Genomic DNA, 13931 nt, shown 5'->3' with positions numbered 1-13931 from the left:
AAAGAAGGAAAACATTTTTAGCACCCATAAAACAGCCATTTATTAAGTTATTAACTTGATAAACATGCACAAATAAAAGCCAGTAAAAAAAACACACATTAAATGATTGTCTCACCTGGGTCTTAAAGGAGCATCTGATGGATCACTGCAAAATGGCTCCTGGTAGGTAGCCTCCGAAAGGTCTAGACTGAGGAGGGTGCTGACAATTTCCTCCCGGCTTGGGGGAGACATGAGCGGTTTGAGGATGTGGGCTCCTCCAGCACCCTTAAGGGACTGGCTGCAAGCCCTCACCTGTGAAAGTGAACTAACAGAACGTGGAGAGCTGCTGGGTGTGGTTGTGGACATGGCGTCGTTCCCATCCAGGTCACCCACTGGGGATGCACCACTCTCTGCAAACGAAGCTGACGTTAAAGGCAGGAAAGAGTCCAGACTAAAGAGGAAGTCTCTTTTTTCACAGTGAAAGTCTTGGAAATGACTAAGACCGTGATGCTTGCCCAATGATGTCCAGTCTTTCCCCCTCCTATCAGGCTCAAGCAGAGACAGAGATAAATTGCCAGAGATGATTTCTCCATTTTCTCCTGATGTCTTATCAAAGAGGTCGGGGCTAGTATGACCTGCTGACCTCTGCCATTCTGGCGCAGGCTTAGGATCTTCTCCAGACAGTGTCCTCTCCTCAGCGCTTTTCAATCCCATGTTTAGAGCAGAGATTGCTTCCTGGTTGAAGTCACTCAGGAACTTTTGTGGCAGAATCTTGTCAGCAACCACAAATTGACTGCCTGAGTAGAGACTGGAAAAGTCTGTTTGGCTAATGGCATTTATGTCAAAGTTGTAGTTATGAGGGAGTTCTGGTGATAAACTGTCCTCTATTGAATAGCAGCTGTCGAAACCATGATCTGTTGGGAAAGTTGGGCTACCATCTGATAAAGGGGGCTCAATCTTAACGTTTTCCTGCTTGCAATTTTGATTTTTCCTGCTCCTTGGTTTTTTCTCCTTTGGAGTTTGGTTTCTTGGTGCCCTTGGCTTTCGCGTAGTAGTGGATGGGGCCCTCTTAGTTTTTGTTGACTTATTCTCAGAATTTGTGGCAGTATCAGCTGATGCAATGGTATTTTGAGTCTGTGAGGCAGCTTGAACTTCTTGGCTCTGTCCCAATCTCTGTCTTTTCTGTAGAAGCTCCTTCAAAACAGCAAGCCCTGAAGGCATTTCAGTTGTTAGAGGGATCTCTCCATTTTTTGGGCCTGTATGGGGTTTTTCATCTTTGGGTAACGATTCATGACCACTTGTTGGCACCGCAGGGCTGGATTTATTCTGAAAAGTTTCAGACTGAGTGTTTGCTTCTTCACTCTTCTCCTTCTTCCTTGAAGTGCGCCTTCTTGCCTTAGCTGCAGCCTTTAGCGCAATCTCTGGCAACTGTGAACTGTCTGCACCCTCCTCAAGGTCAGATGGTTCACTTTTGAATTCATAGGGATTTGGTGGACTGGGAACTGACTCAGACTTGGTGTTTGAAGTCTGTGACACAGATCTACTGTATGTGATGACAGAGCAAGGATATCCAATACTTCCAGAGGCTGGAGAGGACTGGCTTCTTTGAAATCTCTCACTTTCAAACTGAATTGAGGAACTCTGGCTGCATTTGTCTGACTGAGCAGTGGGTGTACTGGTCTCACCGCGCACCTGTGTTTTCAGATTAAGTGCTACACTTTGGTATGGCTCACTGATGTTGATTTCACTCTTCTCGATCTTTGGCTCAATAAAAGTTGTCAAAGTCTGAGTTCTTGAGTCCTTGGCAACAACTGAACGATTATCGGCCAACATCACTGCTGACGTCTGTAGGGAAGAGCCCTCAACTGACGAGGATTCAGAGGCAGGCAGAGTGCCATCCTGATTTAACAACCTTGCATCTTCACAGTTCCTGTGAATGGAGGCTACCGTTTCATTCACTTGCTTCTTTTTACGGGACTTTCTAGTATTTTTACTTGAGGAATCATCCTGACCACATACAAGAGTCATCGCCAGATCTTTCTTTTGTTTTCTTCCAGTACCTTGAGTACTGGCCTGCTTTGTATTCTCTTTGGCAGGCGGAGGGTCTGATTGCTTGGTGGCCTTAGTCTTTCTTCTTGGACTTACAGTAGCTGCCTTTCTGGGTTTGGTTGTGCGACTTTTGCGCTGAGACCCTTGGCCTTGCAAATCTGATGTAGTGTCTTGATACGGGAAGCCTAGACAGGGATCATTGAATGGATTGATCAAGTGATCATTGAAGGTGGATTCCATTATGGGGTCAGATGGGGACCAACAACGTGGTGGTGTTGAGTCTGTGGGACTAGGAGCCCTGTCAGACAGATAACCTAACTCAACCATCACGTCTGAATACTCTGTTGAGTAGTCATCAGTGAGGTCACTATAACAAGGCCAAGGAGCTGGCAGGCTGGGTAAAGGTAATGTGTTTTTGCCATTCTGAACTTTGACACCTGGCCTACTTCTGGCTTTTGGAGGGGCAGAGACGTTAGCTTTCTTCGTGGGTGGGTTAACTTTGGCCTTCTTTTTTGAGGGCTTCTTTATCTTTTGTTCACAGGGTGGATACTTAACTGCAGTTGACTCTGGCACCTTGGGCCAGAAGTTTTTCAAAGGGGCCAGTCTGTTATATTGTTCCAATTTATCTGGTGTCAAGATCACATGCTGCTCTTCTGCGTTCACTTTAGCCATTTTCACCAACATGTTTTTCTGACCTTTGAATCTGTTGATGATTATGTACTTTATGATGATTGGTGGCTCTTTCTTGGAGATCTTTCTCCGCTTTTGATTCTTAAACTCCTGCCCACTGAGCACACAATTGTCTTTCAGGTTTTCTGGTAGTGAGGTAGCCTGCTTTAGCGTTGCGCTTGAGTGCTCTCCATCCTCACTGTCATAGCTCATTTTTCGCTTTGCCCTCAAAGTGTATTTGCTACCTGGCAAACTTGACACTTTGGTGCAAGCCACTTTGGCTGGTAGCTCAGTGAGAGGTGTTAGTCTGTCTTCAACGGGAGCCTCCACTAGTTCGTCAGGTACATGACCTTTAGTCTTAGGTTCTGATGTCTCCATCTCTGGAATCTCTATCTCCTCATTACTTTCTACGCTCTTTGGACAGACAGGTGTAATTGTTGTAAAATCTGTGTCATCCTTTGGAGGTTGGACATCAGGGGTGGGGCTATCCACAACATTAGCTTTCCTCTGGGTGGCGGCGGCACGGATGGCTTTTTTACTGAGCTTTAGCCTGGACCGTCTCTGCTCTGGCTGACTGGGCTTTCCAGAAGTATCCCCAGTTTTACTCATTACATTCTTTTTTGCTGGTCTGGTGAGGCAGTTTGAGAGTATGACACTTGGGAAAAACTTATAGTGAGCCTCCTGCTGTGCCACAATGGTTCGCTCGGTCTTGTTCTCCTGATAATCCTCATACCTGATTTTCAGCTCGCCAACATCGCCCTCCTCGCCATCGCTGCCCATCTCACCTTCTTGAGGATCCAGGAGCATGCTCTCCTCCATGGGACTTGATGCCCGCTCCAGACTCCTTGGCACAGGACTCTTACAATCTTTCTGGCTCAGTTCAATGTCTGCTGTTGTGGGGCAGCTCATTAACTCTGAGTAACACAACGAGAAACTCCTGTGGTTTTGAAGAAGAGACAAGTGGTTCTTTTCCATGTTTTTAATACTGCTATACTTTTTCCTACTCTGAGTAATTTTTCCATTTCCAAAGGGTAGGCTGTCTGGGTCTGACTTGTTAAGGGCAATAGCACTGCTTTCATAGTTGTACAGGGGGTGCACAGCCATTTTTTCCACACCAATAGGGGACACCTCTGCTCTGTTGGCCATGCTGCAGGGGATGGGGTGTTTCACCGGCTGAATGTAAGGTATCTCTTTATTGACTTTAAATCCAGTTGAACATTCACTGTTCTCCTGACTGATGGAGCCTTTGGAGATAAAGTGCTTGTCTAATGATTCCTCTCTTTCAGGGGCCAGGACCTGCCTGTGCTCAGGATGTGTGCACTCCAGAAGGATTTTGGCTGAGGATGGGGGCTCCATGTGGACAACATCACTTTGGAAGGGATTCCGCTTGGCAAGAATCTGCTCAGTAGCAGGCAGCGATGAATGATTCCTGGAGCTTTTGTCTTTCGGTGATGCATCTAGAGAGAAATAGCAAACATTTCTCAGTAAAAACGAACAACATACGTAAAAATGTAAAAACGTGTTCTAAGTGTCGCTTAGAACACTACAGAAATTGTAGAGAAAAGTAAAACAAAACCCACCACTGTTCTCATCTGCAGCCCCGTCCAACTGGGGTATTGACAGGTCAGCGAAGAGGGAGTTATTTCCACTCCAGTCCATCTCCTCCTCTGAGGAGTCCTGCTGCTCCTCACTGGATCCCTCACCCTTGTCCTTCAGACAGAGTCTGTGCAGGAAAAGTCACAAAAGCACTGACTGAGCAAAAGTCCTGGCTGCTTTAAATGGTTTCCCTTTTATCTTTTTAATCACAATATACATGAGACTGAATAGAACATTACAAATGGGTTTAAAGTGAGGTCATTCAGGTCAGGACAGTTTCCCTTTTATCTTTTTAAATCACAATATATTTAAGAGACCAAATAGACAATTACAAATGGCAAGGTTATTCCGGTCAGAAGAACCAAAAACATCATCAAAAGCAGGTGAGGAGGTAAAAATGTAAGCAAACCTTTGTCTTGCTGTCTGCTCAGGAATGTCATTATCCCATCTCTGTGACATCAGCATACTCAGCTCTGCCTCCTCCCTCTCCAGCTCCGGCCCCGCCTCCTCCTCATCGCTGTTGTAAGGGCAGCTCCCACTGTTGCCAAAAGTGGCCTGCCTGCCCACATCAGCCTGAAACCTCGGGTCCTCAAGCCCAGCCAGGAGTTCATCCAAGGCCCTGTCCTGGCTGTTCTCTGAAAGACAAAGCCAATAATCTAAAGTTAGTGAATGTCATATTTTATTGTTGCTAACCATTATCATGGTATGTATTATTCTATCATACTGTGGTCTGCCATTAAGGGGCCATCAAATGACCGTAGGGGAGTGCAGTGTTTTACCCAGTCCAGACTGATTGGATGATTGCGAGAGGGGAAGAAAGGTCTGACTGTTCTCCAGTAGACTGAGAATGGCCTCTTCATCTACAATGGCCGAGTCAGTTTCCCGCCCACCAGGTCTCTTGGTATCTAAAGGGCAAGTCATGGCAACTGATAATTAAAAATGACAGCAATAAATCATTTTAGACAGTAATGCTTTAAAAAAGGTTTAGTCTTTAAAATAAAAACTATTTCTAGAAAAATAATTATGATATTATTCTGAAAGTGAACAATATGTTCCCCAATTTTACTATGCATGCTATGCATTTTGATCCTTGGTCACACCAAAAACTGTAGTAGGCTTAATAAAAAGAATATACAAAACAAAATCCTGATCAATAAAGAATGAGTGATGCCAGATTGCTTAGTACAGGAAACTGCTTTCACAACTCTAGCACCAGTGCTGCATGTCTCACCTGTGGCCGTGTCCCTGTGCGTCTCCACCTGGCTAGCGGGAGGAGCGTGCAGGTCCTGTGGGGTCAGGACATCAGGGTGTAGTGAGAGATCAGGGAAGGGCTCGTCCTCCTCGCTGTCCCCTCCCAGGCCAGACTGAGTCCTGTGGCCAGAGGTTAACAGTTAGATGTGGGACTGGCCTCACTTCCAGTGCAGTGGCAGTGCAACTGGTTTGGAGACCACCTGAATCACACACCTCCACCCCCAGGAGTTGAGACACACTCTGGATTCATTAGCCACCCAGCCACTACTGCTTGCCTACAAAGTGATGGCTGTGTCTGCTCCCACTTACTTAAAGACTTTTATCATGGCTCATGTTACCCCTTGGCCACTGCGGTCTTCCAAGGAATGTCATCTGGCACTGGCGCCCCTATGTACTCAGCAGTCCAAGTTATTTTCATTTGTTGTTCCCAGTTGGTGGAATGACCTACCAAATGCTACCAGGGCAGGGGCATCCCTCTCTATCTTCAACAAGCTCTTGAGGACTCAACTCTTCCGAGAATACCTCCTCCTCAACACACCCAACATGCCCCTTCCATGCACGTTCTTTCTTCCTTCTACTTCCCTCTGTGTCTTTTAGCTAAATATAGACCCACGGGCATCCAGCTGATCCTTTTTTGATACCAGATGGTCCTGGTACAGGTTCAAAACAAACAAACGAGGAAACCAAACACTGCCTGTGCCGCTGACTATGCATGCCCAATTGTATTTATTCATAGTGCGGCAGTGGCACAACGGTGTGGAAAATGACAATAAGCACACACGAGCACCTCATATTAAGAAGCTTCAGTAGAGCTAGATCTGAAGGCACATTCAGTGGCTTTATTTCCTCAGCTGGAGGCCGTGGTGGGAGTGTGGAGAGACTCCAGAGAGCGAGGTCTGTGCTCGGCTGGCTCCTCGCGTGTTAATTAGTCTCTCTGCTAACGACTCCAGGGGCTCTGGGGGGGGGGGGGGGGGGGGGGGGGATACGGGGCTGGTGGCACGGGGAGATCCAGCGGTGATTAACTTAATTCAGCACAGGCTCCGCCCTCGCTTCCTCTCGGAGAAGTCGCGGAGTCTCCGTCTCGGATTGTTCCGGAGGCTCGCAGGGCGGGAGACGGCAGTCTCGCAGCACCAGAGAAGCAGGAGGGCACAAGCGGCGGTGTGGGAGCCAGCTCGGGAATGCAGCGCACACAGAGCCAAACCGACACTCTCGTCACGTGAGCCCAGAATGTTCTCATGCTGTTCTACTCATGATGGATCTGTTAAATCTCAGCCCCTCTCCTATTCCTAAGTATCAAACTATGAATAGAAGCCATCTGGATATGACGCAAGGACAAGCTCTTGGCCAACTGTACTTTATTGAAAACAAAACAGTTTTCTCCTCCTTCTAACACAGAGCAGTGCCAGACCTCAATAGTTTCCCTCTCCCTCTTCCTCTCTCTGAGTGCTCCATGCCCCCACCAAGGCCTGATGGAAGACATCAAGCTGGAAAAAGCACACAGGGAAACTGTACACACCAATTGGGTCTTTTCCTCAACCTATGTGGTCGCCATCGTGTCTCGCTAATGTATCTGGAAGCAGCACATGTTTACGTTTAGAGGCCCTCCCACCATCCACACACCAGAAATGGAGGTTCAGGCACATACATCATCATCATCATCATCAACTCCCCTCCCCTCTGCACTCTGCCCCTCTGTAGAAGTTTCCAAATCCTTAATCTATGCCAGTCAAGAGCATGGAAAAAAGAAACTGCCAGTATGATTGCACGGTTATAAAAAATGAACATAATTTGAACCATTTGAACCAAGCCTAGAAATTTAGACATAAAATAACTTCTTTGTCATTTACAGCATATCCCTGTGGATAACTGCAGGGCTCCCATGGATCAGGATATGTGTGCTTTTGTCTATTGCTACAAAAATGTGTCTCTGCCATCCCTTTCATAATGGGAAACAGACTGTGAGAGCAAGAGAAAAGGGAAGATCTGCCATTACTCTTAGGGCTTTCTTTCCTCTAGGTCTTTGTTAACGGCAGTTCTCAAAGCATGGAAAGACACCGAGCCCTGGGTGAAGGCCACCCATATAGTCCATCTCAATGACAACTGCCAGAATGACTGAAGGAGGCTGGGTAAAAGCAAGGTCATGGGAGAATACACAACTGCTTCCGCCTACACATATAAGCTAGCGCTCAAACATTTCAAGTACAATGTATGGACCGAATTTATGAGAGATTTTTCCAGTGAAACAAAAAGAAAATGACATCCTCCAAAGGAATATGAAAAATGAATCACACCTGGTCACTATTTCTTGCACTTGCCATGAGAACAAAAAATGTCAAAGAATGTCTTTCGTTTTCACTTACACATTGAATTGGTTTTCACGTAGAATCTCCTTGAGTCTCTTCATGAAGATCTTCTCACTCTCCACGCCATCTAGCAGCCCGCGATCTGGAACAGCATCAGAAGCAGCAGGGAAGCAGTTAGACTTTGATGACCGACGCCAGGTGATTGATCACCTCAGACAGCAGATCTCAATGAAACCCACGATTTTCAACACACAGGTGCACTCTGACTCATTCACGCGGATCCAAGCATGTGTTTTCTCTTTGTACCACATAATTGGCCTCCTGTACTTTGTGAGTCAGACGTCTAACGATCAGCATGAAATACCCACTTCAAACAATGTGATAGTCGGGCAGTCTTACCCTGGGATTCAGGGGTTTCAATTTGGGAGGACTCGTTCTTCTCTCTCCGTCGCTGTTTCTCGTCCTCCCAGATGGCCTGCAGTCCTGGGTTCCTCCCAATCTGATCTGGGGGGGGGGGGGGGGGGGGGCAGATAGCAAGAATCAGTTCAACTGACAGCAGTCAACTACACTGCTGCTACCATTTGCTGGTCACCTTTATCCAGAATGCCTTCAGCAGAAACAAGAACCTCACACCCAGTAAGTGTTACAGATCTTAAGTTTTCATACTCTGTTACAAATGATAGCGACAGCAATAAAGACTTATTATGTACGCACAAGAGTTACGTCACACTTCTCCCATTTTAAAGACACTTGGTTAATATGTGTGGAAAACAGAGTGGTAAAAACTTGAGGGGCGAATTAATCATTTCCTTTCTTCAAACAAGAGCATGCTTTATGTGATAAAAGCAAGCAGTCTGCATTCTGCACAAAGCAAATGCAAAACATAAGAACACACCCTACTCCTCTCATCCATGTCCTGCTTTTGTCAGTAAAAATGTAGTTTACCAAAGTAAAACAGGATATTCTGTCATGGAGAAAAAGTTCAGGATGTAGATTTATTCAGCTGTGCACAAGAGAAGCAATTCACAAGAAGATGCACAAGGCACTCCAGCGTATGCATATGAGCATAGTGTATGCGTAAGTCAGAAGACATCCAGAATAACCAAATCAATGACCTACATGGCATAAGAAGGAACACTGACTCAGTCAGTAGTGATACTGGATTAACCCGGGGGCCACATATGTGGCAATCATATACAGCGAAAAAGTAGCAGAGCTACTTCAGTGTATTCTTATGGACGCACTTATGAAAAACAGAGAACATGAACCCACACAGTTTTGCACTCTCTCACGCTCACGGTGTCTGTGCGGACACCATTAGCACATATGGAGATCTAATGGCAGGGGAGATGAGCAAGCGTCTATTCCAGTTCAGTAGAGTTAGTGCCACTTGTTCTATCAGGTCCAAACTCCATTTCACTTTCATGTTGTCACAAACAGGCCACTTCTTGTGAAGACTTGGGTCTGTCTCTACTCCTCTCTCTAATCTCTCTCCCTCCCTTCCGTCTCTCACCCTCTCTTTCCACAGCACCCTCCTCCCTTTGAGATGGGATGTCAGAGGGTATAAGAGGGGGAGGGTCCTCTGTGTTGGTCTGTGCCTAGAGAGCGTGTGAGTGGCAGGATTGTCTCTGATGTCCTCAGGTCATCGTGTGTGCTGTGTCCAGCAGACCTGAGGGCTGAGACACTACTCCGTCAGCACAGTCTGTCAGCGTCTTTGTCCAAACATCATGCCTGGTGCAGATGCTAATGTTGAAAGGCACTGATATATGCTTAGTGCTTAGCATGAGCCAACTGGAATACATCATCATCCCCCCCCCCCCCCCCCCCCCCCCACACACACACACACACACACACACACAAACATACTTATTTTCGTGTGTTGTCATTACCATTCAATTTCAAGCACTGCACCTGAAGGTGTATAGATCATGCTGCTACTACATGTACAACGCATTTCAGTTGTGGCAAATGTTAATAAAGCTAAACTATATTAGTTCAGTGGTTAAGAATAAAAGGTCTTTACTCTCAATCTCCAGGCGATTCAGGACGTCTACAGCCACAGCGTCCACCTCCAGCTCACACGTGCTCTGCTTCGCCACCGCCTCCAGAACCAGAGAGCTGAAAAACACAGGAAGGACATTAGTGTGTGTGTGTGTCTGTGTGTGGATGTGAGTGTGTGTGTCTGTGTGTGTGCGTGTGCAAATGAAAGTGTAAAGACTCCAGAGAGTTCTCCCTCACCAGGGTAGTGCGTCCTCATCCCAGCGAGTGAAGGTCCCCCCCAGCAGGCTCTCATTGAGTTTGGAGGTGTTGGGGCTCTTCCAGGGGCACTCTGGGGTCCTGCTGCTGGGGCCCCGACTGCCCCCTGCCACTACAGAGTCCTCCCCAGCTGGAGAACACACACACACACACACACACACACACACACACACACACACACAATTCTGCATGAGTACAATGTAAACTAACCAGTGTGGGACTCACTAGAAGCCACTGAGTGAAAAGCAAAATGTAAAGTTGACCGCATCATAAACTGAAGTGAACTAATGAAACTACTTTGTTCTGCCTTTAGGCTGCTGGTATTTTTTCAGCCTCCATGTCAGGTGGCATCTCTACAAAAGGGAGACTAAAGGGATAAATGAAATACTGCCCACAGGTGCAGAGGCGTCCCTCTCCCCTGAAAACTCATTTCCTGGGGGATGCCGGTCACCCTGAAGGCCACCTTTTGTGTGGAGGAGGACGGCGGTGGCGGGCGGGGGCTTTGGGCCTCCGTTAATCTGGACAGGGAGAGGCTCCCTGCTGCTTCATTAACCCCGGGTTCCGGGCTGCGTCCAGCAGGGCGTGTGATGTGGCCGACGGGCCCCGCTTTGCCAGCTACCCGTCCTCGCATCTCAGCCGCGCAGCGCGGGATTAACGCTCATCCCACATCAAACACGGCAGACCCCTCTCCTCTCCCTCCCTCTCTCTTTTTTCTTCCACTCCCAATTCCCTACTCATCACTCGCTCACAGATGTGAGAAATAACAATGGACAGAACAGCAGGGAAAAAGAAGTGAGGGAAAAGAAAGAGGGGAGGTGGAGGAAAGATAAATGGACAGAAAGATAAATATTAGAAGACGGCAAACAACAAAGAATAACACAGGAAGTGGGAGGAGGAAAGAGAAGAGTGGGGGGGCGGGGCTTGGACTGAAGAAAAGATGAACAAACAAAAAGAAAAGCAACACCCGAGCGAAGAGGAGGGCAGATGAGGAACGATGAATGAGTGGCCAGGACGACCTTTGACCTCCTCTGTGTGGTTATGTTTGTGGCAGACGCCTCGGCAGAGCCCGGAGTGAACGGCTCTTCCCCCTCGTCCACTCTGCGGGCTGCGAGGGAGTGTTAAGGCTGCAGGGCTGTGATTGGAGGAGCAGGAGTTCAGCAGTTGAAGAGAGCACGGCGCTCCATGTCAGAGGGGAAGTTTGCCTTTGCTGAGCGGAGGCTCCGGCATGTGTGTGTGTGTGTGTGTGTGTTTGTGTGGTGGGGGGAGGTCTGGCAGGGATATTAAGAGTAGGAGCCACGGGAATGTGCCTCTGGCCTTGAAAACAGTGAGCACAGATACGCTCTCCTGCTGTTGGTCAGTGTGTATGAGTGTGTGTGTGAGTGTGTGTGTGTGTCTGCCTGCATGAATGAATGCAATGCAATGCACAAATCCCTCGTCTTATGAGTTTGGGTTGGTGTTACAGACAGGCTGTGGCTCATAGCCCTCTGGCATGCCCCCCCCCCCTGTCCACTCTTATCAGCTCGCCCAGCACCGACCTCCTGCTCCACTAAATCTATTACATTAAGCACCCGCGTCTGCGAGAGTAACTGAACTGCTTACCGCACTTCCAACGGACGTCGCAGAGTGGGTGTGTGTGTGTGTGTGTGTGTGTGTGTGTGTGTGTGTTCCTGTGACCTCTTCTCTGAAAAACCACACACAAACACACCCGTGCTGTGGTTTAGTGCGAGCAGGACGGAGGTTGGCCTACAGAGTAGACACACTTGCAGCTGCACGGATAGCACCTGAGACCCCGAGGCACATATTTCCACCCAACCTTTGCACCAAACACATCACACACACACACACACACACACACAGCACCAGAGCACAAACAAACAACATGAACCGCTCAGGTACACAACACATACCCACAAGACTAGAGCCTCCCTGCTATCAAACACTCCCCATCAAACACCAATCACATCTGATGGCAGACAAGCAAGCCAGCCATGTTGGCAGACAACCCACAACAACTATCATTAGCACATAGGCAGCTTTTCTCTACTGGGCCCAAATAGAAGCTTGAAATCGTCATTCATTCTGCATTCCACTCTTCATTTTCTTTACCCATGCTGCACCTTCCCTTTCCTGGGACAATGTGCGGAGCTTAAATACACCACTTTCACACCAAGCCTATCAACAACTAGGCCTAATCCCACACATAATACAATGAAATATGTACACTAACAGTCAAAAGTTTGGAGTCACTTAGAAAGTTCCATTCCACTCCATTATAGACAGAATATCAGCTGAGTTCCTTTGCACAGGACCAGGGATGCGTCTGCCGTACAGGTTGATCTATCTAGCTCCTCTGCATCAGACCAATGAGAGTCTGGACCCAAAGCAGCATTCCCAAAGCAGCATTCCCAAAGCAGCATTCCCAAAGTCTCTGTCTGCGGGGTGTGAGTGTGGCGTCGTCACCTTGTGGTGGGCAGCGGCGGAACTTGACGGCTCCTAGGTTGATGAGGTTCATGCCGTACAGGTTGTAGTCGATGAAGAGTTGGAGCAGGTAGGGAATGTGGGCCTCGTGCGGCTGGAAGCTCTTGTTCATCACGGCGCCTCCCTGCAGCAGCTCACACACCCTGGGGACAGCACGCAGTAAACACAGCAGCTCAACACACACACACACACACACACTCAGTAAACACAGCAGCTCAACACACACAACACACACACACTCAGTAAAGACACCAGCTCAACACACACAACACACACACCCACTCAGTAAACACAACAGCTCAACACACACACACACACACACACTCAGTAAAGACACCAGCTCAACACACACAACACACACACACACTCAGTAAACACAACAGCTCAACACACACACCCACTCAGTAAACACAGCAGCTCAACACACTCACCCACTTAGTAAAGCACAGCAGCTCAACACACACAACACACTCAGGAAGAGCTGATCAGTCACAGTCATGGCCCATCCATATAGCAGAACAATAAAAGCCGACTTGACTTGACTTGATTATGCCTCAATACTAATATAGAACAATCAGATGATTGTGTTGCCCCAAACACTCACAGGCCTGGTAGCTAGTGTGTTCAGAGGAAATGTTCTTGAAGGTCACTATTCAAGTAAACTTCCTGGGTTCCTGTGGTAACGAGGCATTCAAATAAGGGGAATTTAGCACACAGGAGCATTAGCACACTAAGGGGAATAACTGATGACTATTAATCAGCTGAGATATGCTCTGGTGACGAGTGCATGACTGAAATATTGCCTGATTTGCAATTATTCCATGAAAATGCTAATGAGTGCAGTGCACAGCACCACGGGTCTCTGCATCTCAACCCATCAAACAGCCCCCATACACAGGAATCTAATCAATGTGTCTGAGTGATCCGCACTTCCCAGGAGGGACTGTGTGATTTAAGACTTTTCTCGAGTGTCACCTTTTGGCTGAGGGTGACCACATACACGGTTAACAGTAAACAGGCTGCTTTATGTGCGTCAGAGTTACTGAGGTGCACTAGAGGAAGTGGAGAATAATGTGGAGGTGTTCTACTGCCCCTCTAGCCCATTATAGACACACACACACACACGCACACACACAGGCTGGTGTTTTCAAAGACTAAAAATAGATGCAGAATGCAGGCCATCTCTCCTATGCAGTCATCCCCATCTCCCTCTCTCACAGTGCCACAGACACATCACAGACACAGACACAGACACAGACACAGCACAGCACAGACACAGCACAGATATAGCACAGGCACAGATACAGCACAGACACAGCACAGCACAGACACAGCACTCTCCTGGTCAAG

The 13931-nt window shown here is 47.7% G+C and overlaps 1 protein-coding gene across 1 annotated transcript in view; it reads right to left on the bottom strand.

Moving 5' to 3' along the window:
• Positions 1 to 13931, bottom strand: part of rev3l (REV3 like, DNA directed polymerase zeta catalytic subunit) — a 41569-nt gene that overhangs the window by 11859 nt on the left and 15779 nt on the right. The window contains exons 4-13 of the mRNA XM_042094604.1: positions 12564 to 12724; positions 10086 to 10233; positions 9871 to 9965; positions 8247 to 8351; positions 7905 to 7989; positions 5525 to 5664; positions 5073 to 5198; positions 4703 to 4928; positions 4278 to 4420; positions 116 to 4154 (exon numbers count right to left, since the gene is read on the bottom strand). Coding sequence (XP_041950538.1) covers positions 116 to 4154; positions 4278 to 4420; positions 4703 to 4928; positions 5073 to 5198; positions 5525 to 5664; positions 7905 to 7989; positions 8247 to 8351; positions 9871 to 9965; positions 10086 to 10233; positions 12564 to 12724 — 5268 coding nt within the window. The remainder of the gene's footprint in view (positions 1 to 115; positions 4155 to 4277; positions 4421 to 4702; positions 4929 to 5072; positions 5199 to 5524; positions 5665 to 7904; positions 7990 to 8246; positions 8352 to 9870; positions 9966 to 10085; positions 10234 to 12563; positions 12725 to 13931) is intronic.

The sequence above is a fragment of the Alosa sapidissima genome, chromosome 6, assembly GCF_018492685.1.
Source record: "Alosa sapidissima isolate fAloSap1 chromosome 6, fAloSap1.pri, whole genome shotgun sequence".
NCBI classification, from domain to species: Eukaryota; Metazoa; Chordata; class Actinopteri; order Clupeiformes; family Clupeidae; genus Alosa; species Alosa sapidissima.
Note: the sequence above shows the minus strand (reverse complement) of the source record. Positions and strands in the feature narration are given on the sequence as shown.